Here is a 26,701-nt window from a genome sequence, read left to right on the forward strand (position 1 = left end):
AGTCGTTGTTGGGATGATTGTTGGGTTTTTTTTTTAAAGCTTGACTCAGAATTGGAATCTCTGTCTCATCAAACTGAGCTTCAATCAAGGTTTCTCATAAATTTCATGTCTTTACAATTCCAGCAAGTCAAATCCAGCACCAAATCACCAATCCTTAAACAAAACAGGGATAGAATTTGCAGTTACCCGAATGGCCACCTTACCATCCCTGCGAGATGAGTGTTTAACTGGACTCAGAGTTTTAGAACAAGTATGTTCAGTGTCCTATGTTTTCTTATTAGTCTTGCTCCTGCTTTTTCGCTCACTGACCAACTGAGAGGACAGAGACATTTTTCAAACCAAGACCATTCTTTGTCTGCACAAAACCTTGCAACAGGCAGGTTCCCCAAAATTACAATACAAATTATAGACAGGAGAGGTGGAGTCGGAGCGAGCCAGCTCACAAGGCGTCAAGGGGGATGGAGAACATCAAAAACAAGCTCCACCTGGAAAGCTGCATGAGGCAGCAGAGCAAGTTTAATGCGTTCAGAGCCTGAGGCACTGTTTAGCAAGTGGGTGGATGCTTTTTGAGCCAGCTCCATCTACCCGAATGGTGTCAAAGCCATTGTAAACCGCCTTGTTAAATTCTGGTCACAAAGCAATCCAGAGCTGAGGAAGGCCAGCAACAGAAGGCTTCTGGCTACACCAACACAGAACAGGCGTATACCTTGTCATGCTACAAGATGCGGGTAATAACTCTTAATGCTCTGCAGACAACTGTTCTCATTCAGTCCAGTCAACACAACCAACCTAAGACCCTCTGGCAGTTTGAGAGGATGCTCCATGAGTTTTCCATGTGATCTGGGCAAGCTGTTGGTCAGACTCCTCCATGTTTCCTTGTCATTAACAAGAAAAAGGACAGTTTTTCTGGTAGGCACCAAAAGACAGGACTTGAACGTGTGCCCCCTGCAAGTAGCTGTCAAACAGTCCAGCCCCTCTGAGCCTCTTTTCTTTCTCCAGCATTTATTCCCTAAAGGCAGGGGAAGTCTCTGTCTGTAAATAAAAATAGTACCTAGCACCACACTGCTTGTACTGATATTCAGGGTTTCAGATTCAGCCACAGTAAAACAACATTTTGACCCTGGTCATTTATTCCGCTGTACCAGATGAGTCAGATGAAACACAGCTGAGACCACGCCAGTCATCACTGCCCCACAAACCACTTCATCGCCTTCGAACAGGGATGAAAAGAACCAGATCCCCATCTGACAACTGTCCTCCCTGCAGGCTTGTGGGTACCTCGCAAGCAAAGAGCAGTCCCCACCACTGAGCCCACACAGACCTCACAGAGACTGAACACGTCCACACAGCAAGAGAAAGCAGACCTGGGAAGACGAGCTTTCTCCTCATCAATTTTTTAGGAGCAAACCACTGCCCAACATAACAAGCATGTTTTCCAGGGCTCACCAGAGCACAAAGCTTGACAAGAGGAGACTAAAAGGAAACCAGGGATTCTAGCCACCTCCTAACTAGCTTTCCAGAACAGGAATGCCAGACACGGGTTGGCAGTGTGTGGAGAGAGCACTGCTCCTAAGAGCCTCCCTGAGGACGTACCTTCCTCACCTACACAACAAAGGTGGTTACGCATTGTAGGTGGCTGGCATTTTGCAACACCTTCCTGCCACAGCTGAGTTCTGTTCTTCACATGGATTTCTATATATTGTACCTACTACTGTCTTGCTGCTTGCAGAGCAGTTACCAGCTCTGCTCTTCCCAGTGCAAGCTGTAACATTAAACCTTATTTTACTTGGCAGCTAGAGCTCACTTCTCAAGCAGCTGTGAGAAAAAGACCCCTTTACTGATGCAAATAAACATGGTTTTATTTTTAATTTCTAAATTAAAACAAACAACTTGTGCTCCAGGCTGTGCAGGCCACATCCATCTCAATAAAACCCCACACAGAGCAAAGGAGACCTTCTGGCCTCTCTGATGCTCTATGAGATGCCTGGTTTTACCCTTAGTATTGCACATTGATAAGGACAGAAAACTGCAGAAGCGTCTCTGACTCCTTTTTCCATACCACGCATGAAATATGAGGCCAGCTGTGCAGACTACTGTTTCCACTGAACTAAAAGTTTAGCTGGAGCTGAGAATTAAACCCAGAACAGGTTTAGCCTACACATGACAAACTATGGAATAGATCTGGCTAGTTTTTGTCCATGATCTTATCCCTCATGGTGAGAGCAGGCTTGTAAAGACCACATCTGGGAGCTAACTCACAGCAACAGCAGTATCCCCAGCAATAGGGGTCTGAATGCAGGTCTGAATGCCCAGGGAATTTTTATCCCAGCAGTCCTAATTGCCAATGGCAGACATCTTATTTCTAACAAACTTGAACCATTGAAGCCTAGCACTAAAATGCAAGTTTGTGATGACCTCTCCTAGCGTGGTTTATTGGGAACACACAAGCAAGGACAGACAGATTGATGAAGTGTCTGCAACCCTGGCATCACGGAGTTGCCACTCCATACACAGCTACAGGAATAGGAGCAGCAGCAGCAGCAGATGGAGCAGGATTGTTCAAATGGCAGAGCTGGTCCTTCCTTCTGAGACATACGGCTCTAGCAACAGATGAAAACAACCAGTGAGGAGATTAGAGGAGAGCAGTCCCGGAACACATGTGAGGAACAAATGCAAGGCTGAGCAGTGGCTCTGTATCTTTTGTTGTTCCTGGCATTGCAGTGAAGTTGGATATACAGGTTCTGTTTCTAGTAGAACCAAGGTTAAATGAAACACCTGATGAGTGAGTATTTCAAACTACATCTTCAAGATAAGAGGAGATAGCCAAAAGCCTGCGTCCTGCAGTCTATAGCACATTACAGGTCTCTGCCACGAAGTAAACCCCAAAAGGGGAAGATGTACCATGTATGCACAGAGCTGCCAACCTAAATGTGCCCACACATGCAGCTGTACTACAGAAAGATTGCAAGAGCAGAGCTTTTTGAGTTAGAAAGGCATGCAGGCAGGCAAGGAAAGAACTTCAAATTTGTGCTAAGTTCCCTTAGCATAAACTCTCTATACACACACTATTTATCTATAAACCGTAAAGGCACAAGGACTCTGTCTGGAGCACTTGGCTCAATTTATGTCCCTCCCATAGGCTTTCTGTTAAGGTTTAGGAAACCTACTGCTTATGTCTTCCTTTGGGTTGGGTTGTTCCATTTCTGAAACAAAAATGTTAATTCTTCACCTGTTTCCTGTTAGGATCCACTTGCAACAGCTTCTGTAACAATGGAGCAGTTGAGACCACTAATTTCTCTGTAAGCTAAATATTGCTACTACTGCCACTGGTGAGGGGTTGCCCTTCTGCAATTGCTCCTCGATACTGTATTGGATTCCTGTGACTGGGCAACAGAAGAGAAAAATCACATTGCAAATTCACAAGCTCAGGATATTGTTGAATTCTGCAGCTGATCAGTGCAACTGGATGGATCGGAAAGCTTTGCTGTGGAGTTTGGTGATATGAGGCCAGAGTTTTCATTAGCCCCTCCTGCATATGCTTTAACATAGCAGAAGAAGATTGTTTCCAGTACCTCTGCCCACCAGCTTTTCCCAATTCAGCCCATTGCTTGTGGGAGATCTGTGCGAGAAGCCAATCTCCTATTCTAATGCAACTCAAAGCCAACTCTTTCAGTGGACTAAATACAGTCAAAGCAAAACCCGTATCTGCTTTCCCAAGGTCCTTTCTCTCAAACAAATAAACAACCAAAAAAAAAGGTTTGTTTTTATAGAGCTTGGGTTAAAAAGCCACTCTTGGAAATGTACTGAGTGGAGCAATCCTCCAGCACCACCCAAAACTAGCCAGCAAATGAAAGCTCGCCAAGGCTGTTAATTTGGCGGCTGGGGGAGAACGAAACCTATTGCTACCATCTGCACAAAGGAAACGGAGGCAAAGCAAAACCCTGCTGTGTGAGCAGAAAGAAAGGTTCAGCATAGCAGAGACAACACAAACCATATGAGACACTTGTTAAACCCCCTTCCTGCTTTTTTCTCCACCACTAAATGGTGCAGGACTATGATCAATCTATTCAATAGAAGCTTCAAACAAGACCCTCAGGACCGTCAGTAGTGCAGGTCTCTGTTTTCTTACAGATTCTGGCACATTAAGGCACTGCTCCCTGGTAAATCTTAAAGACAACATGAATAGTTTGCATACACTGAGCCCCACAGATGGTTTGGATCTAAGAGACCTTCTGCAGACTGCAGTGGTCATGAAACCCATCCTCACAGCTAGAATTTGGGATGCACCACATTTCTGCTGTTGTTTGTTCTGCTCAGTTTGTGAACCAGAATAAACAAATGAGCTTTGGAAAAAAAAAAAAAAAAAGAAAGGCAGTTTGGAAAGAGCTTGACCTACTGTGAGCCCTCTACTCAGCTAATTGTACCCCAAAGGCAACCGTGGCTATAGTGTGTGCTGTTTCACAGGTGAAGAAAACGGCTCTCAGAGTAATCCTTGGGCTCTGGAGGGGGTTAATCTGCAATCAGCTCTATCTGTGGAGCTGGCCCCTACAGCTGCACCAATGTCTCCGGCTGGAAAGCTGGCAAGAATACCTTGGTAGTGCACCAGGAGGCTCTGGGAATTTCATTACATTTTCCACTCACCCAGCGTGTCTCCGGAAGGCCATCTACGGAAGAGAACAGAACTAGCATGTTGCCGCCCAACCCTCTGGAGTTTCTGCTTTCACACCCACTGCCAAAGCACAAACACCCTCACCCTAGGCCAGATTCTGATCATCTTCATACCAGCAAGAAAACCCAAATCCAGTAATATCAGCTTCAGACTCCTGCTGCAGTATCTCCTGACCAGCAATTCGGAGGGGGGATGCCCTTCCTCTCACCTCCAGCAGTATTGAGCACTGATTCTCTCTTGCCTCAAACTGAAGTTGTGAGAAAAACACCCCCCCCATGCTGTCCATGGAGCAGTAGGGCTGGGGTACATGTCTAGGCTTGTTGCAGCCTGTCTCTCAGCTGACACTTGCAGTGGTGCTGTGGCACTTTCCACTTGAGCTTTGAAAGAAGCTTCAATTTACAGAGCTGGCAGGGGCAAAGGGTAAAGAATTTATCAGCTCTGCAATTCATTTTAGAGAGGGCACAGATAAAATACAGCTCAGCTGGATTCACTCATCTCATCTGAGCAGATGTGAGGATATCCGGTGACCTTGTTGAAAACAGACTCACCTGGAGAGATTCAGAGGTTTGTACCAAACTCAGAGTTCTTCCAAAGAGCAGTTTTCACTTGGTGCCTGCAAAATTCTCCTTGCAAGAAAAACACCCTGCAAATAACAGACCACCATCAGGGTCTCACACACAGAGAGACATCTCTGTGCTGGAAGGACACGGAGAATTTCTGTAGGTGCCCGAAACAGAAAGAAAAGGTGGAAGACCCAGGAGTCCAATCGAGACCATTCCCTCATTACAGCAGGATATATGTCACCTTTTTAGTATGTCCACAACAGCTGTGGGAGCTGGGGGACAACCAAGCAGACATCCTGCCCCTGGCACCAAAGCTCCACTTTGCACACTACTGCGGGGATCAGGGTTTGGTGTAATACTGTGCCTTACTTCAGACCTGCTGTCCAGAAGAGAAGCGGCACCAAACCCCAGGGGTTGCCATTGCGTGAGCAGTCCCAGCGATGTGCCCTGAGATGACAGATAGCTGTGGTGTAAGCAAACCTCTCGGCAGGACTGTCTAACTCCAACTTAAAATTGAGCTTCTGTTTCAAGTCAGATTTTCCCCTGATGTGCCTCATCCTGCCCAGAGACAAAAATAGAGGAAGTGAGAAAACAGACCTTTATTACCAACTGCAGTCCCCACTGCCCAGCAACCAGCTCTACGCTCCATGTTAGCCTTGCATAAAGAGAAAATAATAAAACCCAACAACCCGCACTACCCACAAAATATAGACAGCAGAAGCCTTTATGCAGCTCAGGCAGCAACCACCATGTGTCTGCAAGCTGAGCAGAGCAGAGCTGCAGCCTTTGTCCCAGACATTGTCTAACCTCTGCTCCTGCTCTCAATGTGCTTCAGTGGTGCTGATGCAGGAGGTGAGCATGCTGCAGGCCGAATTGTGTCATTAGGTAAGCTGGGGCTTACCTAATCTCCTGTTTGTCCTGCTGAATAGGATGATCCTTTTCCAGGATTCCTCATTTCTTACCTATACACAGTACATACATAACAGACGTTTAGAACTGTATCTATGTTTGGGTTTCTTCCTGCTACAAAGAAAAAGTAATGACTGTAATGAAATAGTAACGAAGGTTAAATTGCCAGCCTGTGCGCAGCTGTGGTGGGGAACATGAGAAGGACTGCAGGCTGCAGTTGGCATTGCCTACCATAATTACCCATAACCAAATCATGGTTACACCCTGTTCCACACAACACTTTGGATTTCCAGATTCAAGCACATCTCAGACAGATATGGGGCCTGTTCCTATCCCTCCTGATGTCTATAGCGAGACTTCAGTGGTCCAAAGTCCGCACAGGACTGCTTATGCAAACTTGGTATTTAACAAATGATTTGGATGAGCCAAGGTAAACAGGCAATGCAGACACCATGGAAAGCAAAGGAACAGCTTTAACTGAAGGAGCACATTATGCCTTCACATTATTTTATGAGGAACACATTAGCCCTGACGGAAAAGCGTGAGGAGATGAATCTCAAGTCATTACAAAAAAGCCAGGTCTCTATAAGGAGATACATGAATACCTCCCCAGTCCACCAGATAACAATCTTTTCACCCAGCCATGGACTTCAGTGAGGAACGGTGAAAACATCTTTAACTGTCCCTCATTCCTTATCATCTCCTATCTGTCTGCCCTGCAACAGCCCAGAAGGCTGGTCCCACTCCCAGGGCAGCACTGCAGCCTCTGACCACACAGACCCCTGAACGCTGCAGGGAAGCAAGTGCATAAACATCAGAGCAGCAAAGCCCCAGGGACAGACCAGCACCCCGCAGTCACTGTGACACTGGAGCCAATGAGTCTGGGCTCCGAGGAGCACGTTCAACCTCTGGCATATAACCCTGCAACACTATCTCCACCATTTCCATGTGGGGCATCCTTTTCCGCCACCTACACTGCCTAGCATGGGCACCAGCTTAGCCCACCTGCTGTGAGCTGTTAGTCAAGTATACTCCTCTAGCATGAAATATATATGCAGTTTCTGGGATGCTACGGGGCTCTCACAGCCCTGCCTGCCTTGGGTAGGGAGGATGTGTGGGAAGAAAGCCTTCAGAAGCTGCTGCAATGACAGGCTACAGTCTAGTCAAACATTAACACCCCCCCGGACCACTCCCAAAACCAGCGGTAACAATCCAGTTAGGAATTTGAAAGCCAGTGAGGCTCTTCCCCACAAACAGGCCAGCCCTTTGGCAGCTGAGGGCAGGAGGGCCAGGGCAGCACACAAACACAAGCTCTCATAACACCATAAAGAGCTTCTGTTTCCCGACACACTGCAAGGGAGGGAAGGCAGAGGCCAGGAGAAAAGCAGCAGTCTCGGGCCACGTGGCAGGTCAAACCACCGCCCAGTTTGTTGGCATCCTCTAAAGTTTAAATACGCTTTGAGCCAGCAGTGAATCATCCCTGGCAGGTAAGAATGATGTTAATTTATGACATGCCAAGTGCAAGCAGATCTTTTGGTGTCAGTCCAATGGTTTTAGTCTTATTAACACACGGCGACGGCTCAGGTTGCAGCTGTGCACATTAAAACTCTGGCAAGTGGCATTTTAAACAATGACAAACTTCAGAACAATCACTCCACACATGGAGCCAGGCCAGGCAAAACTGAAGGGTGGCAGAATGAAGGTCAGGAGGGTAACCTGTTTGTCTGGGAGAGGAACAGGTGGCCGCTTGGGTTGCTGCAGGGTCTTTAAACTGTCTGAAGGACACAGTCAAGGATCATTTTAACCCACTAAGCTACTTAAACCTTCCCTTACACTGGTTTGAACTTCCAGAGAGCATTAAATCTTAAAGAGCTTAGTAATACATCTTCAGGAAAGCTCTCCCCTCTGCTAATGCATTCACAGTGCACACACTGCACTATGGAAGCACACATGTCTCCTTTGACAGCAACATCCCTCTGGCAGCTGAACCATGCAGCTAAAAAGCAGTAAGCTTTAAACTAAAGCATTGCACCAGAGCAGCAAGTCACACAGGGAAACACATGACCACCATCCTGCTCAACAGGCCTAAGGACACCAGGCTCCTCAGAGCTACAGAAAGACAACTCAGAGAGGAAGACGTGCCTTCATCAGCTCCTCCTTCTCCAACCTCACAAGGGACACAGAGCTGACAGTTGCTGAGACCCCATGGCAGCCCTGGGTTGTGCTGGCAAACTCAGACCACATCCAGCAAGGAGGGCTGTGTAACAAGAGTGACTTCTGAGTGCAGCTTCTTACCTTGAAGGCACCCGAGCAGAGCAAAGTCAGTCCAAACCCTTTCTGCCAGTTGTGTTTTCATCAGAAGATGTGATGTTGGGAGACATAAAAGACATTTTCATGGCAGAAAACAAACATTTCGTGTTTCAAAGCTGTGTTTCTCAATTTGAAACATACCGAAATAAAGTTTTTGAAGTGTCAAAAGACAGATGTTTCCGAATAAAATGGTAGAATCAGATCTGACATGTAACAATGTTTTCCAGTGCAGTGCTTCCAAACCAACTGGTATCAGAATTTTTATATTTCCACCCCCAATTTTCTCCTTGCAAGCAGAATTTTTATTTTCCAACCGGGTACTTCCCAAACGAATTTTAAACAATAAATCAGGTCTTGTGAAATGAGTACAAGGATTTAGCGACACGAGATCAGATCCACAACAGAGTGTAAATTCATACAGAAACAGTTATTTCTGATTTAAATACCAGGTGTGTGGATGTACTTATTCCCAAATGAAATTAGAGGACTTAAATTCTTTCATAACAAGACGCTTTTATTCTGGAATAGGAACATCCACATATGAAATTCATCAAGAATTGCTAAAGCCACGGTAAGGTCTCAGGCTACTGACTGTTAAATGAAAACAGTAAATTTGTTCTCCCTGTTGCAGCTCCTTGCTACGTAACACACTAGATCCTCCTGGATAAATGTTCCTCTAAGTTAAAGACTAGTCCCAGCACGTCTGTGAACACCTCATGGTAATACTTCAATGAGATGGACTGGAATCAATACTTTTCATCTTTGCAGCTCGGGGCCAGAGAGCAGTGAGTGGGGCAGGGGTGTCAGACCATGTGACACCAACACGGCAGGGAGGGAACTAGCTCTGCACTGACCTGGAAAGAAGTTTCTAGCTAGTAGGCATCAGTTCCTGCATCACTTGAGCTTCCTTGAGGGAGCAGGGAAAAAGGAGATAATTAAATAGGGGTTTTCAATTCAAACCTTCTCCCCAAGTATCCTTAATAGCAATCAGACATAAGCTTGCCTACTGTTTAGATTGAGCAACTGGAGAAATTCAAGCCCCCATATTTCATAAAAAAAGCTTCAGAGCCAGGATTAGATACTGCTAGATCTAAAAACCTGATATGCAGTACTGATTTAATATAAATGAACCCATTAATTTAAGTTAGATATTCTCTATTCATCTGCAGCCAGAACAGAACGCATCTCTGTGATCTAGATCATTGTAGAGAAATGTGATTAGGTGCTTTTGCCTGATGAAGAACAAACCTGTGGTACTCACTGTGCAGGTAACACAGTGCCTTAACATCAGTGTAAATGGATCCACAGCAAGAGTCTGGGAACTGACTGGATAATGGAGCATGGAGCTGTTATTTGTAACTACACAGGAAAAGAAGCAAAAGAGGTATTATACTGTGAGAGTAACCAGTGTATCTGTAGAAGTATAAAATCAATATTAATTCTACAAAGATGTAAGATATAAACTAACTCCCTATTGCAGCAGTTACACATCTTTTATAGAAATAAAGATGCAGAACAGTAAGGTGTGAACATACAGAACCATTAAACCTGCTACTTTTAGACACGGGGTTCTGCACTGCCTGGACAACTCACTGGTTTTCATCCTACTTTAAAGAGAAACACTTACCTAGAATTCAAATATGAAACCTTGCCAGCCCTGCCTGGTCCAAGCTACACTGCCTGAAGAAAGTTAGAAGTTGTTTTTCTTGGTAATTCTTCTCTTTGTGTATCAGCTACATTGATTTGGCTTTTTACAAGATGAAATTAGAGAGCCAACGGAGACAACGCAAGAGCAAAGGCAGCCAAATTCAAGTCCATGCTCAGACTGTTCCTTCAGTGCCAGCGAAGCAATCAGAGTTATCACAAACTGACCCAAGAATATTCAAGCTTGACTCTCCTAATTGCTTTAACAATAAAAAAAAAAAAAAAAAAAAATCAATGGTTAGAACTCTAAAGTATAAAGGAAGCCTAGTAAGACTGATACAATAGCCACAAGTGCAGAATCACAGGAGCCAAAAGGCGGATCAACAAAAGCACAATGGGGCATATCTGATACCACTATTAGCTGATACTTGCCCATAGAAAGAACACTGGTTATCTTTTTAAACGTATTTTTTCATTAGATCTAGACAATGTCATCAGCATCTTCAGACCACATCTCCATCTTCCCATGAATTGCGTGCCCATGCTGTTTCCTATTAAACAAAATGTTCCAGTGGGCCTTAACTGCACCAAAATGGAACTTCAGAATGCATTTCTTCTTTGCTACTAGAACAGCTTGATTAGCAGTTATAACAGTGCCCTTCAAGAACATCCGTAGTACCAATCAATAAACAAATTCAGTAGTGCATTTTTCAATACAAGAAAGCTTTCTCAATTGATCTGAAGAAGAAAATTTAAACCTTGTGACTTCATGAGGTTCACAGAAAACGACAGCACAACACTTGCAAGGCACTAGCCCCTGTACTGCAGGTGTAGTCATATATAGCAACAGAACAGGCACCCATGACTGACAGCTTTCTTCACAGAAAGTCAATATTTACATTCCTCATGAACACACAAAAGAACATCGAGGTACCTGAGAAATTAGCCCCTGATTGCCACTTGGAAGGCATCATCAGAAAGTCAAGTCACTTCAGCACCTCCAACAGAACTGCTTTCAGTCTTAAGACTCCATCTCTCACAGATGCGCCAAGGTCTTTTGCCTGGGAGCGGGATACATCTGAAGGGCATAATAGGAGCTGAAAAACCATGCTATGAGGGGTTTATTGTTTAAAATGTCAGAAGATAAAGAAAGCATTTGGTCAACTCTTGCTTTCTTTCTTGCTGCAGTAGGAAAGAGAAATCTGACAGTAATAAATGGCCACTCCCAGGCTCCTGGGCCAGCTACAGGGAATAGCAGTAGGATTCTTCGGCGCAGAATAGAGGGCTTGACTGTAATATTAAGTGATCACTGAAGCTGGGGGACAGAGATGCAGTGGTTCGACTCTGCTCTCAAGTTCCCAAAATGTCACCACATAGAACGGCCCTAAATCTTGGCTTGGAAGTCACAAAACATCCAGTGCCTTTCCAAGCAAGAGCTCAGCTCCTCTCATTTCCTGCATACAATAGCATTATTCAGCCACTGAAGTTTCCACTTAGCTTGCATCTATGCCAAGTACTTTTAATTGCAAAGGAAAAGGATGTTAAGCTCTCCCATTTCTTTCTTTCTATTCACAAGGGACACAGCAGTGGTTGGTAAAAGTTACAGGTTAAGGGTTGTTTTCCCCCATCCATCTCACTTACTAAGGGACTTGTGTCCTCCTGCTGCCTCTCAAAGAGAGGTTACCTACACTGCATGGGTAGGAAAACTTGCACTGTCATTTGTAAAATACCTAAAAAGACAAAACATGGTAAACTTCCTAGCAAACAGCAGCAGGGAAGACTCAGTGCTATCGGAACCCTTCAAGGCATCAATTATATCTGATGTTCAGAGTCACCTTGACCAACCTACGTCTCATTTAAGAGTGGGTATGCTACAGTACACGTACAATAATACAGACAGCATCCAACTGCAAGAACTCATCAGAACAGATAACAGAATAGCAGCTTTGACTGAAGCAAAATGCTGCACAGCAAGGAGTGAAGTAACTGGAAAAACAGATGCTTAATTTCTACTTATTTTTGGCAACCTTGTTCCTATGATATTTGTTAGATGAGGGGGAAGAAAAGCTGCTGAATGCTGCTTAGTAAATTATACACGAACCACAGCCACATGGACTATCAGGGTGGCACTTCATACAGCCCTACTCAAAGTTATTTTTCTTTTGATCAATCCATTGAAGGGTCTGGAGTAATGTTTCCATATGGGTTTTGTTCCTATTATGCAAGATCTGGTGAAATACATTATCCAAGACAAATGCAATAAGTGAACTGAAGTGGTGTTTTGGCCCTGGTAGGGTTTTAAGAAGTGTCTTCACCCCACTTCTTCAGCCTTGGGACATGAGACTTATTAGCTAATTACTATGCAAATGACCTAAAATGTAAATTACATTCTAACATAGCCCCAGGAGCAAGAATTTAGTTTACTGTAATGGACCGTAATTCTATCCAAAAATATAGTTTATTAACAAGCACATACAATAAATTGCACCACTAAATTTAAATAAAACATCTAGCAAGCTCACCTTCACACTAAGTGACATTTGGTTAATACACAGCAAAAAAGCAATGCACATATGCTTTCAACAGACATAGAACAAACTCAGTTGCAATCCAAGTTCAAGTTTTAATCCAAAAAAGGGCACATAAAAGCAAAAGCAATGAAGACTTCACATGAACCTTGCCATTTCTTTCCACCAGACCTTTGGTCTCTTACAAAATAGGGCTGTAATACAAAAAGTAATAAAAACTCTGGATTCAATTTACTCAGCCTCTTCCATCACAAGTTACCTATAACATTTTGTGACACCATGAGTAGCATTAAGAGGGAGGCAAGAGGCAAAGATAGTTACGTTTTGGACCCACGTGAGTTCAGCTGCAGACAGAGAGGCTGCCTAGCAGCAGGCATGGACCTCAGTGTCATTTTCCCAGTTTTTGCAAGAAATACAAAGATGGTAAAACATTCTTCTCTCTTATCAATTAAAACTTGATCCATCCTCCACTGACATCAAGGCAGAAGTCCTTCCGTTATCAGGGATACTCTGATGTGGCCACAGCGGCCTTCAAAAGAAAGGCATCCTCTCTAGTGAAAGGTTTGTCACTCTCCAGTCTTCAGCCTGGCTGTAATGTCAGTAAAACCTGACACGCTGCTACCACACGGGTGTTAGAACAGTCTCATCCTCCCTTCATGCCAGAAAAAGGGATTCAGCAGAATTCGATATATAAGAATTGAAGCCAACTTGGCAGTAATCAGCTCTGCTCTGCTCAGTGTAAGATCTTAACCTCACCGCAACGAAGTAAATAGAAGGTTTGTAATGAACTTCAATGAAAGCCCAAGAGAAGCATCAGACCAAAACAGAAAAATACAGACTTCTTGATATTAGACCTTGTTCTTCACACAGGAAAGGACATTCGGATTTCTGATTCTCCAGGAGAGTAACAGGAAGATTCCCAAGCACAGTGCTCCAAATCTAACAGTGTCCACAGTAAAACCACTCAAGTAGTACTTTTAAACAACGGCAAAGATTCCTCTGCTTCCTTTGCGGCAGAACAAAAAGTTATCCTCATAAGCAATAGGGTCCCAATTTTATTAATATAGTGCCTGTTATCACAGCAGGAACAAAAATGATGCCTGTGCTCCTTAATCACATTAGGAGTTAATCAGAAAAACCTCACAGCAGTTGTCAGTGGGTTAAAAACTCATTTTCTCTCATTTCTATTCCTGCACCTTTCTAACACCTACAAAAAACCCCCAGAAACTTCTCCTGCTTCCACACTAAGCAAAGAGTTAAGATCTGCTTTTATGACAAAAAAAAAAAAGCTCTGTAGTCATTTTTTTCAACTGCTGAAACCAGGTATTTTTGCCGCACAAGGAAAATCTTAGCTCAATGTGATCTCACAAACAAGAGCAAGTAATAAAAAACTACCTAGAAATAAATGAATTAAAGTGAAGTCCAAGAATTGTGATGCCTGTATTGAAAAACAAGTGATGCACAGTTCAATCAGCAAGAAGCTCCCTCTCCCCTCTGCAGCTTGCATAGCTGGCTCTCATCTTAGCTGGTTACGAAATACTCTTGCAGCAGAACAACTTTAGAAGAATTTGGACAAGTGAGAATGGAGTTATATTAATCTAGAACAGTATCACCCAAAGATACAGATGAATATAAACACTATATTAAAAAATACCCCATCAGAGAAACATGAATTTAAGCTGCATTTCCAGTCTATATATTGGCCTTTCCTCTTCCTTGTTTTACAAAAATAGGGTATGACATTTCAGCTTCAATTGTGTATTTAATTCATTTATTCATTGGACATTCCAGTCCTGAAATATCATCTATTAAAGTGTTAAGATTCATCCTGCTTATAGAACAGACCAATTTTCTTCTGAACTCCACTTATAGACAATAATAAAGTGAACTCAAAAAATAATTAGATTATGGGAAGAAAGAAAATTAAAAATAAATAATAATGATCAAGCTCCGCTCTTACTATCTGAATGCTAATAAAACAAATGCAGTGCCTTTTGGGTGATCAAAAGATTTAACTCCAAAATAATACTTACAGATTGAATTCAGAAGAAAACTGTACTTTAAAGCCTCTCAGTCATCATAAGAAGAGGACAAATCAACTTCCAATAAAGCACGTCCTTCAAGGACAGAGGGAGCCATGGTAAAAATAATACTGAAGATTCCTGATCAGAGTATGGTATCAAAATATAAGTATTTTTATCATTCCCATAGTTCTCTTGTCATCCATTTAAAAACATGGATTCGATCCTACACTTACACATTTCTGATATGGGTATAATGGTACATGGGCCATTTACATCTTGGCTGGGTAGTACTGAAGGAAAAGACAAAAAGCTGAAGATTCTTTTTGCTGCTTCGGCGGTAAAGGCCGCGGGGTGGGAAGGGCTGTTGGGGATACCAACACTGAAACAAATTAGTGAAACGACAGAGTCAGAAATCCAATAGTACAAAGTCTGCTTGGCCATGGCTCTTTCCCCTACTGCAAAGCAGATTTAATAAATGGGATTTATTTTAGAAAGTTTCACAATTCTTAAACAGTAGATGATACTTGCATTCCTGAAGGATTAAGTTCTACATTTCTTAACGCTAATTCAACTCTCTAAAACCAACCCAATAAAACCAGCAGAGCTTTTACAACTAACATGCACAACCTAAAAATTCCACCCTCAAAACTGCCTTTTTGGTACTCTTTTTAAGCTCTTAAGATACTCTATTTATTGAAGAGATGCCAGGAAGCCTGCAGCGGGAACAAATGCTTCTTTGGCAAAAGGAAAACATTTTAATGCCTCCTCCCTTCAAAGTATGCACACCTCACCACAACATATGCTAATATACTACCAAATAAGTCTCTTTATCTTGCCATTTTCATAACAGTTTCATTCATATCTATTTCAGCTTGAAACTACTGCACACTGTGTTAAGTCAACAAGTAGTTTATACCTAAAAAATAGAAAGTAAACAAAAAGAACACACTGTATTAAAAAAATTATATATTTCAGAACAAGTCAAGAGGGACTAATTTTGTATGGACTGTTTCAGTGTAAAATTAAACTTTTAAGTCATGCAGGCATTTGGGGCCTGTTTTCCATCCTTTGTCCTTTATTTAAAACAAACAAGATCTAACAAAAAAGGATGCCCACAAATATGATAGTGTGCGGAAATTTGCACTAAATCTGCTTTTAATACATGAAAACAAAGTTAGAGCCCTTTTGTGAGGCTATCTCTGTATGCATATATACCTACACATGGAGATACACGTACCCCTCCAGATTTCCAGCCTTCTCCAAGGCACACACTCCACTGACACTCTTCCATAAATCAGCCAAATGTTGAATCTAGAAAAAGATGAAGACCAACTCTTTGCAGATCTACAGTCTACAACTGGAAAAGTATAATAAATAAACAGTAACTATCATAGGCCTAGGTATTTTATCCAAGGGAAACTGCTAAAGTCATCTTCTTCCAAAGAAGCAAAAGGGGAAGTGTTTATTAAAATAAAAAAACTCAAGCCATGAAAACAAAGAAAACACACCCTCAAACATGCTGGAGCAAGACCACTTGGTGTAGGCATCAGTACCAGCCTTCCTTACTGAAACAGGATCCTTAGTCTCCAGATACATCTTAGTTACCCCAATTAAATCAGTTTGGCTTCTAATGTTAACAAAAAGATCTGCTTTTAATATGTGGATTTAAATACCACAAGTAATTGTCAAAGACTGGGTATACAGCTGGGATAACTCTGTTGGGGAGAATATTAAAATCAGAGGGAGAAAATAAAGCTAAATTCAATGGGAAAGCTGCTGGGCTTCATCAAAGGCTTCTAGAGGCTTAGATCCATACACCTGAAACCACCTGTAGGGGTGATGAGGATGGGGGAGAGTGAGAACTTGTTTGTCATAACCGAACCTATTTTTTGCCCCTTGTTAGAGGAATGAAAATGCCTCAAATGATGCAAGGGGTCACCCTGAAGACAGCCGCATCTGAAAAATACTGGAAACCCTGAAGTCAGAGCTTGTGAATTTATTTGCTGTGTATGTTGTCCTGGAGGAGAGAGAAGTTAATGCTTTCCAAAGGTTGGTATTTACACTTCCGAAAAGTTGCTGCAGTTCTTCCAAATCTGATGGGCAGGACGTAAGTGCCTCTTAGTGTTCCCAACCGGGCACTTCTGCTGCTTTGGCACACGCACACAGTATTCCAGTACCGATGGGATACGATGTTTAATGCAGCTTTAAACTGGCAGCACTCCTGAGTAGTTTTAAATGTTTATCAACTCAGTAGGTCAAAAGTCTGCAGACACTGGGTGGAGCAGCAGTATGCCACAAAACTAACAGTTGTCCTCCTAGGGAAAAAAAAAAGAGAAGGGGGGGAACAGTTGTCAGTAAAGATTAAAGCTCCTGGCCCCATTCCACAGCAGACAATATGCTGGTTTGTAAAATACAGGATTAGCTGATCTCGACACTTCAGAGAAAGACGGTTCATTTGCTCTACGAGTGCCTGATACAAAAGCAGGGAAGCACTGCAGGGGTTCTCAAAAACCCCCCTGGTTTCTAATGTATTCAGTTTAAAGCAGCAGCATGTGGCTTTTCTTTCTGTGGAGGGTGCGGCTGAGTGCTATAGCCAGTAAGTTTAACAGCTAAAAGCGAAATAGCTGGGTCACTCTTTGCTGCAGTTTGCTCGTGTTTCTTAAATTACTGCTTGTAGGCATGAAACAACTGAAGTCCAGTGTCCTCCTTTGGTTCAGCCAAGCGAACAAACCGGACCCACATTTACAGAAAGGCCAACCGACAGGCAGAGCTGTCACACTGTGCCAGCACTACAGCAGGGGTGGCAGCATGAAAGCCAGATCCTACCCTCACTGTGACCCTTCCTCCTGCCCCCATCCTGGCAGGGACCTAGATATCAGCTTTAAAAATGTTAAGATCTGTTTTTCACTAACCCAGAAATCTCACTTTACCCAGTGCTCTTGTCATCTGTGCTTTTTCAGATACATAAATCCAGTTCAACACTTAACTATCCTTTCCTATAAGAGGATATAGAATGTGATACGGAAATCCAGACAGAAGTTACTGGCATGGACGTGGCATGTGCTAATCAGTGCTGTTCAAACATTCAGGATCCCTACCCTGTGTGTTTTCATGGTCACTGTAAGCTCTTTAGAACAGAAACAGTCCTTCATGTCTTTCTAAACCAGCTATCACACCTCTACAATTCCACATAATCTTACCGTGTCAAGCGCACGAGCTACAGAGATAAGGGAATAGGCTACTCTCTTTAGATCTCATTTTCTATGGATTTGCATCAAATGTCAGCTACTTAAGACTGTATTTGTTAAGGCATTTTGCAGAACAAAGTACATTCCTGTCTAAGGGAAGGAATGATAACCCATTTTTAAAAGCAGCTAAAACCATGCAGAAATATGTATTTTCAATTAATATATTTTAGAATGTTAATAAAATGTTCTTCCAACACAGCCCTAAGGTATACTTTTGTGAGCCCTAACTTCAACAATTCCTAAAGGTGTCTACTGATAGTCTGTCATCTTGGAATGGCAGAGTTCTACAATGAAAAATGCTCAGCAATTAATTAGAAAGTAGTTCTCTAGTCCAAACTCTCCTATTGTTGGATTATTTCAGATAATATAAGGATTTAGTGACCAGCAAGTAGTTCTCCATCACTTCCTTAGAAAATGATACTGTTCAGTGCTCAAAAAGAATTCTTCATAACATGATTGTAGCATCTTATGCCACTCTGAATATGAAGACTGTAATGTAGAAGCAGTTTATTTTACTCTACATGAAATCCATTGAGTTTCAACACACGACTGAAGTGTAACAGAATGGCAAGCTGAAGTGTGCTATCTCAACAATTAGATCTAAGAAAGATGACTTTTCCAAATTAGTATTTAAGCAGCCTTGTGGCTGCTGTCCATACCTAAGTTGTTTTCATTTCATGAAGTTGAGTTGCTTACAAATCAGATACCTCTTATGCCACAAACTCACAGCAAAAAAACCTGTGATACAGCTGTGTAAAATAGGTACCATCAACCTGAATCGTCAATTAGTCTCTTCTTTTTTCTTAAAGATCTTCCTCCTGAAAAGCAGCTTCTTGTTTTTATGGACGATAGCCATCAAGTCAATTGATTTCAACAGGACAAGAACTAAGTGGCATTCTTGTGTATTACATACACCTAGTAATTCCTTTTTAAAGCACCTTTCTTTTCTGCTCCTGACTTTTATGGCATATGCTTTGGAACTAATAGCTTGACTTGAATTCTCTAAAAAGAACTTGAATATCACATTTGCTCTTTTAACTCCAAGTGACTTTAAGAAAACCTTTATCATCAGTGCTCACCTTACAGCTGTATTAGATCTTTCTCTACATGAGGGCAAAATTTCCTGAACTGTATCCCTGATTTGGGTCCCGTCTATGACTGCACTGTCCAGCAGCTCAAGAAGCCTGTGTAGGCTTGTCTACTTCACTTATGAATCCTGCACACACATTCACAACTGCTACAACCACAAAAACTGAAATATATTTAAAGAGATGTATTGCTACTAACTGTATTTTACAATGCAGAATGCGTCCACAGCGTATCTCAATTACTGTGGAAAGAAAAACAAGAGTATTTTACAGCATAACGCTGTAATTTAGCTCTGCCTTTAGAGCTATTTTCCATCTTTAATCCTGCAGCACTTCTATTCAGTGGTGACATTCTCCTGAAGTCAGGGCTGAGACCATCAGGGGAAGTACTGGTGTTCAGTACTATTTCCCTCCCAAGGCACAGAAGTGCCATGCATGTACTGCACTACTACAAGCAAGTCAATCCCATCATACCAAAACCCTTCACTAGCTTACAGCAGTCTGAAACAGGCACATGTGGTAGCCCTCGTTAAAGAGTCCAACAACAGTATTCTGGTTGGCTTGTAAATAAAAGACTTGACAACTTTCACAGCCATTGGACAGGGGCTGTCAGATTGGACAGATCTGAAATGCTGCTAAGTTGAAAAGAAGAAATCCTTACGAACATGCTTTGTTCCTTAAGGTGCTCTTCTTCCCAAATGAAACCCCAGTGTAATTTCCTGTATAATTACCCTTGATGCAATCCTGCCATTGGAGTTTCCCTCAAGGGAAAGAGCTTTGGGTAGACAATGGTAAACATAGGCTGGCTGCAGCGGTGGCAGTGTCCCAAGGGACAGTGCAGCAATTCCAGGAGGCTTTTAGGTAGCGAGATGGGAGTCAGAAAGTTCAAATCTAAAGATGAAAAGAGACAAAAAAGGCTTGTAACAAAACAATTGCATGATAAACTCAAACACAACAAGCATGATCTATGAACAATTCAGAAAATCAGCTGTCTCACATACTTATGGCTTTGTCAAAAGAACAGCAAGGTAATACAAATTACCACAGTTAGGGTGAAACACATGGTGCTTTCAATGTTTAAATTCAAGAAGTTAAAGTTAATTGTGTATGCTTAGCATATGTGGGCATAAGATTAACTGTTGAAAATATTATAGCTCAAGGAAATAATAAACCCCAGTAATAAATCATAAAGCATTTTTAAACACAAAGATCATCTAGAGAAGTATTTAGTAATTAATAACAATACAAGGATTCTGAAAAGGATATCAATACTATTTTACTAAAATATTTCAGCAACCAATCCAGGAGGATATCTGAGCTCACTAAAAATCCCAAACTCCCCCATCTGCAAAAAGAGACCTGAAATATTTAGAATGACTTGATATACAATCTAGCCCAGCATAATTCTCACAGGTCCAACCAAGGAGGCCACTCTAAAAAGATCAATACATTCATCATCTCTTCAGTGTGCCCCCACTGTTCACAAGATGCCATCCTTTTCACCAAAAGGGACTCCAGGGTCATTTCAGGGGAAAAAGCAATTATTTTCTCAGGTCTGGCCCAAGCCACAGAGTGTTTTCTAAATTAAACCCAATATGCTAATCTCCATCTAGAAAATGAGACAGCCAAGGCAGGTGAATGAGTTCAGGTGCTGAGTAATCAAGACAAGATGCAATACCTGATAAATCATTTTTGTGATATCACACTAGTTTCAGCTTTCAAACACTGCAAGGTTTAACGCCATACACAATGTACCACAAGAGCCTTGATTGAGGTGACAAGCATGACGAATAGTACATTTGCGTCAGAAAGAAAAGGTCACATTCTGCAGTCAGACAAAGTCCGGTCACTGCTGTCATACTTACCTGGCAGCCACCAAGTATTTAACAGCACCCTTGAAACTGCAAATTTAGGCAGTGATAGATGAAATCTGCTGCTTTCATCATGTGCCACCTGCTTCCCCAAAGCACACTTATCTTACACCTCTCCAGACTATGCATTACTCTTGACCCACTGAAATTGGGTGTTACCACTGGTAACGCACATGGTCTTTAATAAGGTAGTTCAGAATAAGATATGTATGTGTGTATATGTATATATAAACATACTAAAAGGCTACAAACTAGAAGTAGGCAAGATAGTTAAACATGTATTTCAGCATCTTTTTCAGGTTCTGCACCTTGGCTGCAACTAGATATAATCCTCAAAGCCTCGTGCAAACCATCTACAAACCATTTCTTAAACAGATTTTGCAATGCTATCGTGCTATTCTCAAACCAGACTTCACCAGCATCTTCAGGAACCACTTTCAAAGAGTCATATTCTAGGAACTACTGTGCAAGTCACAACTGGGTGAGAAAAGCAGTTACTGATGATTTAAAAGATCTCGTAGCTGATGTTCTCAAACTCCTTTTCAAAGACTGGAATTTTGCAAATCAGAATGAAACAGCATTCGTCACTGTAATTTTGGTGCAGCTGATATCCTGATCCGAAACAACGGAAAACCTCCCAAACCTCCCCTCTCCCAACTAGATGCACAAATATCCAAAAATAGACAACTGCAAACTGGTCAGGTAATGTTCTTAATGCCAACAAATACATTCTCCACAAAGCAGTACAGATTCCTATGAACACAGGCTTGTGGGGTTATCCTGTCCCTAAACATGAGGCTTCTTTCCTACATCATTTTTGCTGCAGACCTCCTTGTGCACTTTTCCTGGCAAAGCAGTAGTTTTGCAGTTATGATTTACTCCAGTGGCCATGGGACAAGTGACCCCTTATCATAAGCTCTCTAATCTCTCCACTGTAACTCTCTACCCTTCTGCTTTCTCTTTTCACCTCTAAAGCTGACAAATTCCCAAGATGCTGCAAATAGGGAAAAGTCACAATATATCTAAATCTGTCAAAATGTGAATCTGCAGGTTATCATCAGATACTGCTAACTCATGTGATTGCTTGATGCACAACCACATAAGCCAAAGGCCACTTTACAGCAAAGAGCTTGAACTGGGGCAGAACTAAAACAGCTCAGCTGTCACGCTGTATGTACTGAAATGGCCAAGGGCTGCTAGCATTTCTTCTGCCTTATGTATAACAACTCTGCCAGTTTAGGAGTGTGCTGCCTGGCAAGAAGTTGCATTGTTGGCTGATGCATCTAATCTTGCCTCAGGAACTGTATTTCTCATCTCTTTATTTCCATTAAAGAATTCCTCCTGCAAAAAGCGTTCTTCTTTGTACAGTCCTCAATAAGGAAACCGTTTGTAAGCACCACTAAACCTTAGCAATAGTCTTTGAATCTTTGCTTTTTGACATTGGACATTTTTGTGCTAATACAGCATTTCAATCATAATTTGATTAAATAAATCTTTTAAAATATTCATCCTTGCTCAAGCCTTTGAGGAGCTATTTGAAATGTTCCTATCACTGCCAGAAACACACTTCCACCCTTTCTGTAATCTGAAGAATGCAGAGATTTCATACCTTTTAAAAACCTGTAGTAGATGTCATAGAGAGTCCTCATGGCCAGTTCTTGCAAAGGCAGCACATGATCTGTTTCTGTCCCTATAGATTTCACCTCTGCTGGCAGGAACACAGTTAACTGGCCTGATGAAAAAGAGAGCAGTTTCACCTCTGAAACTTGAATTGGAGAACCACAACTAGAAGGACACAAGACATTTAGAAAGTGGTTAGAAAAAAATTATAAAAGTAACTTTATGGGGAAACCCAGATGACCAACCCAAAGTGCACCTGATCATAGAATCACAGAATAGTTAGGGTTGGAAAGGACCTTAACATCATCTAGTTCCAGCCCCCCTGCCATGGACAGGGACACCTCACACTAAACCAAGCCACCCAAGGCTTCGTCCAACCTGGCCCTGAACACTGCCAGGAATGGAGCATTCACAACCTCCCTGGGCAACCCATTCCAGTGCCTCACCACCCTTACAGTAAAGAATTTCTTCCTTATATTTAATCTAAATTTCCCCTGTTTAAGTTTGAACCCGTTACCCCTTGTCCTGTCACTACAGTCCCTAATGAAGAGTCCCTCCCCAGCATCCCTATAGCCCCCCTTCAGACACTGGAAGGCTGCTATGAGGCCTCCACTGATACCGTTCTTCAGTGCAGACCCCTTCAAGGATTCCTTGCAAGTGCAATACATGTTGGAGTTGGACCTTTAAAGACCTCTTCCAACCCAAACTATTCTAGAAATTCCCAGCTTTTGTAACGTGCTAGTCATGGGAGGCCTTTACTTATCAAGTAACATTCAAAAGCTAGAGAACTGAGAACACAGTCCCCAGAAAGTGAACTATGTGTATTACATGTCCCTTACATTGCCAACATGCTCTCTTTTGGCCTCTGAAGGCCATTACTGAATATTTTACTTAACAGTTTCATACCTAACAGTTGGTTTCCTGTGTCCTAGATCAACCAGTTGAGAATGGTAATGGATTTCTCAACTATAATACATGAGGCAAATTACAATCACCAAAAAATACCATTTAAGTGCCACGGATGATTCTGTAGCATACATTTCCCCATCCACAGAGTTCCCTTGGAGGGTGCAGGGTGTGAAAGAAAAGTAAAAAGAACAGCCTAAGCTGTAGTGGGAAGATACCCTAGGGAGTCTACAGCCTTGTCCTTCCCAAATCATATCAGGAAAAAGAAGGTTATTTTGGATCCAAGGAGAGAAACTTAGCTTGTAGTAAAAATAACAACTCTTTACATGATCCCTATTGCAAGCTACCATGCCAAGGAGACACACATAGGAAAATTCTACTAAGAGGCTGGGGAAGTCAACAGGGGAATCGGAATTGTTTATGACAACTTAAATTTGAAGCCAAGAGCAACTTGTTAGGGCCAGTCCTAACAAATGGAACAGAAACACAAATTTGTCAGCCTTCCCAGATATTGGACCTAAAACTGAGGTAACTACGCTCGACCTTATCAGATGTGAAAGAAATATCATAGTACTTCCTCCATAACAAAGAATCTCATTTCTTTTGATTAAAGGAAAAACAGCCCAGAGAAACAAGCAAAAAAGAGCAGCATCAAACAGCAAGTCAGGAAGTCTCTTGTTAAATATTTAATGTTTTCCCACAAACCATTGATGGGGTTAAAATATATTTGGGAATTCAGAGGTCCAGTATTCCAACAATCCGTTCCCCAGGAATCCATACCAATGAGTTAGCTATCACAACACATAAATCTATCATGTTGTATATTCAAGCTGATTAACCCCTTATCAACCTAGCTAGAAGATGCACCCATACACTCACTATAGTTTCTGCAGCTCAGAGCTGGGTTATTTCGTCTACTTTATGTAAAGGGTCATAAAGAGAGCAAAAAAACCCTAAACAAAAGAGACCATCAAAAGGAATACTCCCAGAGATATACATCCTTAAGTCAGGGTGGATTAGGGAATGAATCTCAACCCATGAGTAATCCTTGGTGCAAAAAGAATACAAAGGAAAACCCCACACAAAATCCATGGAGGTTAAGAAGTGGAACAGAGGATGGTGTAACTAGCTGGGAAAAAAAGATGCTGCAGAAGCATCTTGGTGAATAAATAACTGAGGGCACAAAAAAAGGCTGCGACCACCCATTGGCTGCCTCCAACAAGACTGACAGATACCTTAGCTGGAGACTATGAAATCCAATCTGCAGCAAATAAGATCAAAATTTATTTTGAGTGCTGAGATCATCACCTCTTATATAAAAGACTTTTTCAGTCAGTCTGACTGCAGGATTCCCAGACAGAGATTCATTACTTGCACAATGCAATTTTATATTCTATTTTCAGAAATCTAGCTTTATGTTACTAATAGCAGCATGTCGGATTTGATTCTCCAGTGGATGACCAGAAAGAGCATGAAAGCCTGGGTCTTCAACTCTCTCTTGATCCATGAAAACCTTGAACTGGTTACTAATGCTTTCTTGGAAAGAACACAGGAATTCCACACATGACTATTATTACATAATTTTAACATCACTCAGCACATTATCAAATAAAACCTTTGGTTTCTTAATAATGTGTAAGTGCTCTTCCTATGCTGGATGATGTGAAACCAGGATGGTCTCACAACAAATATCTGTTGGGGACACAAATACTGGCTTGCTTATCAAAAGTAGTATCTTTTTATTCTTTAATATTAAGGGAAAAAATCATCACGTTATTTCTTCCACAGAAGCATTACAAGAATTCATTTCATTGCAACACTTCCAACTTTGTCTTTTCCATACTAGATGTGAATGGCCTCCATCAGGGATACTAGCAGCTATAGTCTGACCAGGACTGTACATGTAATCACAGCAAAAAGAACTGGTAATATCCTCACAAAAGGTCAGTGCAAAGATAAAATTATTTTGCCTGAGTATAAAATAAGGACTTAAAACATTAAAAAACAAAGGCATTCTTATTTACAATCACCTGATATACACAGGACAGTTGGATCAAACTTGTTGGTCCAACTGTCGTTGTCACTAGTGCTGTTGGTCACAATCTACACAGTTCTATTACCTTTACGGTCAATTTAATGTCTGTCTTAGGATTTTTAATCAGTTCTGAAAGAACAGAGCCTAGGAATTATTTTTCCTGAAAAACAAAATTATTGGCAGCTCAAGGCTGCAGACAGTGCAGCAGAATTATAATCCAACTGCAAGTACTTAAATATCACCCAACCAGCTGACAGGGAATATTAGAAAAACCTTAAAATGCCAAGACTCAGCATCTCACATATTGCAGGAGAGTGCAGGCTGTAGAGATGGAATTTATATTTAATGCAAGATTTGCTGAGAGTGAGCACACCAGAAATTTATAATTAGATGGTAATGGGGACAAATCCTCTTCTGATCAGTTTTACACCAGTAAACTGGTGGTGCTGATCCTAATTTATGCTAGTGCACTGCAGAAAGAATTCAGCTAGTGTCCTAGACAAACCACTTCATTTTCCTCACATCCTAACCACAAACATGAGACAGCCTAGGATATTTTTAAAATCCACATGTAAAAATATACCTGTCAATCCACCTCTCCTAAAAAAGTTCTTATTTGCTGCAACACATTAAAAAATACTTTGTTCATTCTTTAGTTCTGGAAATTCTGCGAACCCTGCATTTTTGGCCAACCTTTAAATGCAGCCAGGATTCGGCTTTAGGCCTTACATTATCATTACAAATTCCTTCAGAATAACTGCACTGTCTGTTACAACCTAATACTAAACTACTGAAAGTCAGCAATTAGCATAGAGGATTTATTACAAAAATCAAACAGAACTGGGAGCTGCAGTAATCCCCCCCAAATTAACACCAGTCCTGAATCAGTCATGCACACATATGAATTAATCAGTTGTATTATACAGGAAGATAATTATGAGAAATTTTACAAGGAACAGGTATTCAAGACAGCTGAATTAATTCATACCTACCCACTGCAACCAATGACTTTATTATACAGGTAAGATGGGAGGCCTTTCAGATGAATGTTGTTATCCACATAAACATATTGCAGCTCCCGAGAACGACCTAAATCTGGGTTTAGAAAACAAGAAAAGTCAGGGGGAGAAGGGATGACATAGTGACAAAGCAAGAAAAGCAAAGCAATTCTCTTTAATTATAAATAAGCTGATCAGACCCAATGTAAGCAAACATAAATTAATACTTCTCCATTGTAAAGTTTCAGCCAATGGTTTTATTATGCATGAGCTGAAAAGCTGCTTAGA

General features: G+C 41.7%; 1 protein-coding gene and 1 long non-coding RNA gene across 7 annotated transcripts in view; both read right to left on the reverse strand.

The window, feature by feature from the left end:
* Positions 1–1,780: 1,780 nt before the first annotated feature.
* LOC130600116 (uncharacterized) lies at positions 1,781–4,891 on the reverse strand. The gene is made up of 3 exons (XR_008972384.1): positions 4,591–4,891; positions 3,230–3,383; positions 1,781–2,600 (listed from the first exon to the last, which is right to left on the reverse strand). It is a non-coding gene; the product is annotated as an uncharacterized LOC130600116 (long non-coding RNA).
* A 7,643-nt stretch (positions 4,892–12,534) lies between these two features.
* LRRC28 (leucine rich repeat containing 28) overlaps positions 12,535–26,701 on the reverse strand; it is a 50,416-nt gene continuing 36,249 nt past the window's right edge. For 5 of the 6 annotated variants that reach the window (XM_057414096.1, XM_057414334.1, XM_057414254.1 and 2 more), the window contains 4 exons: positions 26,408–26,510; positions 22,464–22,639; positions 19,715–19,874; positions 12,535–16,962 (listed from right to left, as the gene is read on the reverse strand). In XM_057414096.1, coding sequence (XP_057270079.1) covers positions 16,890–16,962; positions 19,715–19,874; positions 22,464–22,639; positions 26,408–26,510 — 512 coding nt within the window. In that variant the 3' untranslated portion in view covers positions 12,535–16,889. The remainder of the gene's footprint in view (positions 16,963–19,714; positions 19,875–22,463; positions 22,640–26,407; positions 26,511–26,701) is intronic. The other variant, XM_057414496.1, reaches the window with a different exon arrangement.

The sequence above is a fragment of the Pezoporus wallicus genome, unplaced genomic scaffold (assembly GCF_028554395.1).
Source record: "Pezoporus wallicus isolate ANWC-B61680 ecotype Strahan unplaced genomic scaffold, APGP_CSIRO_Pwel_v1 contig_3952, whole genome shotgun sequence".
NCBI lineage: Eukaryota > Metazoa > Chordata > Aves > Psittaciformes > Psittacidae > Pezoporus > Pezoporus wallicus.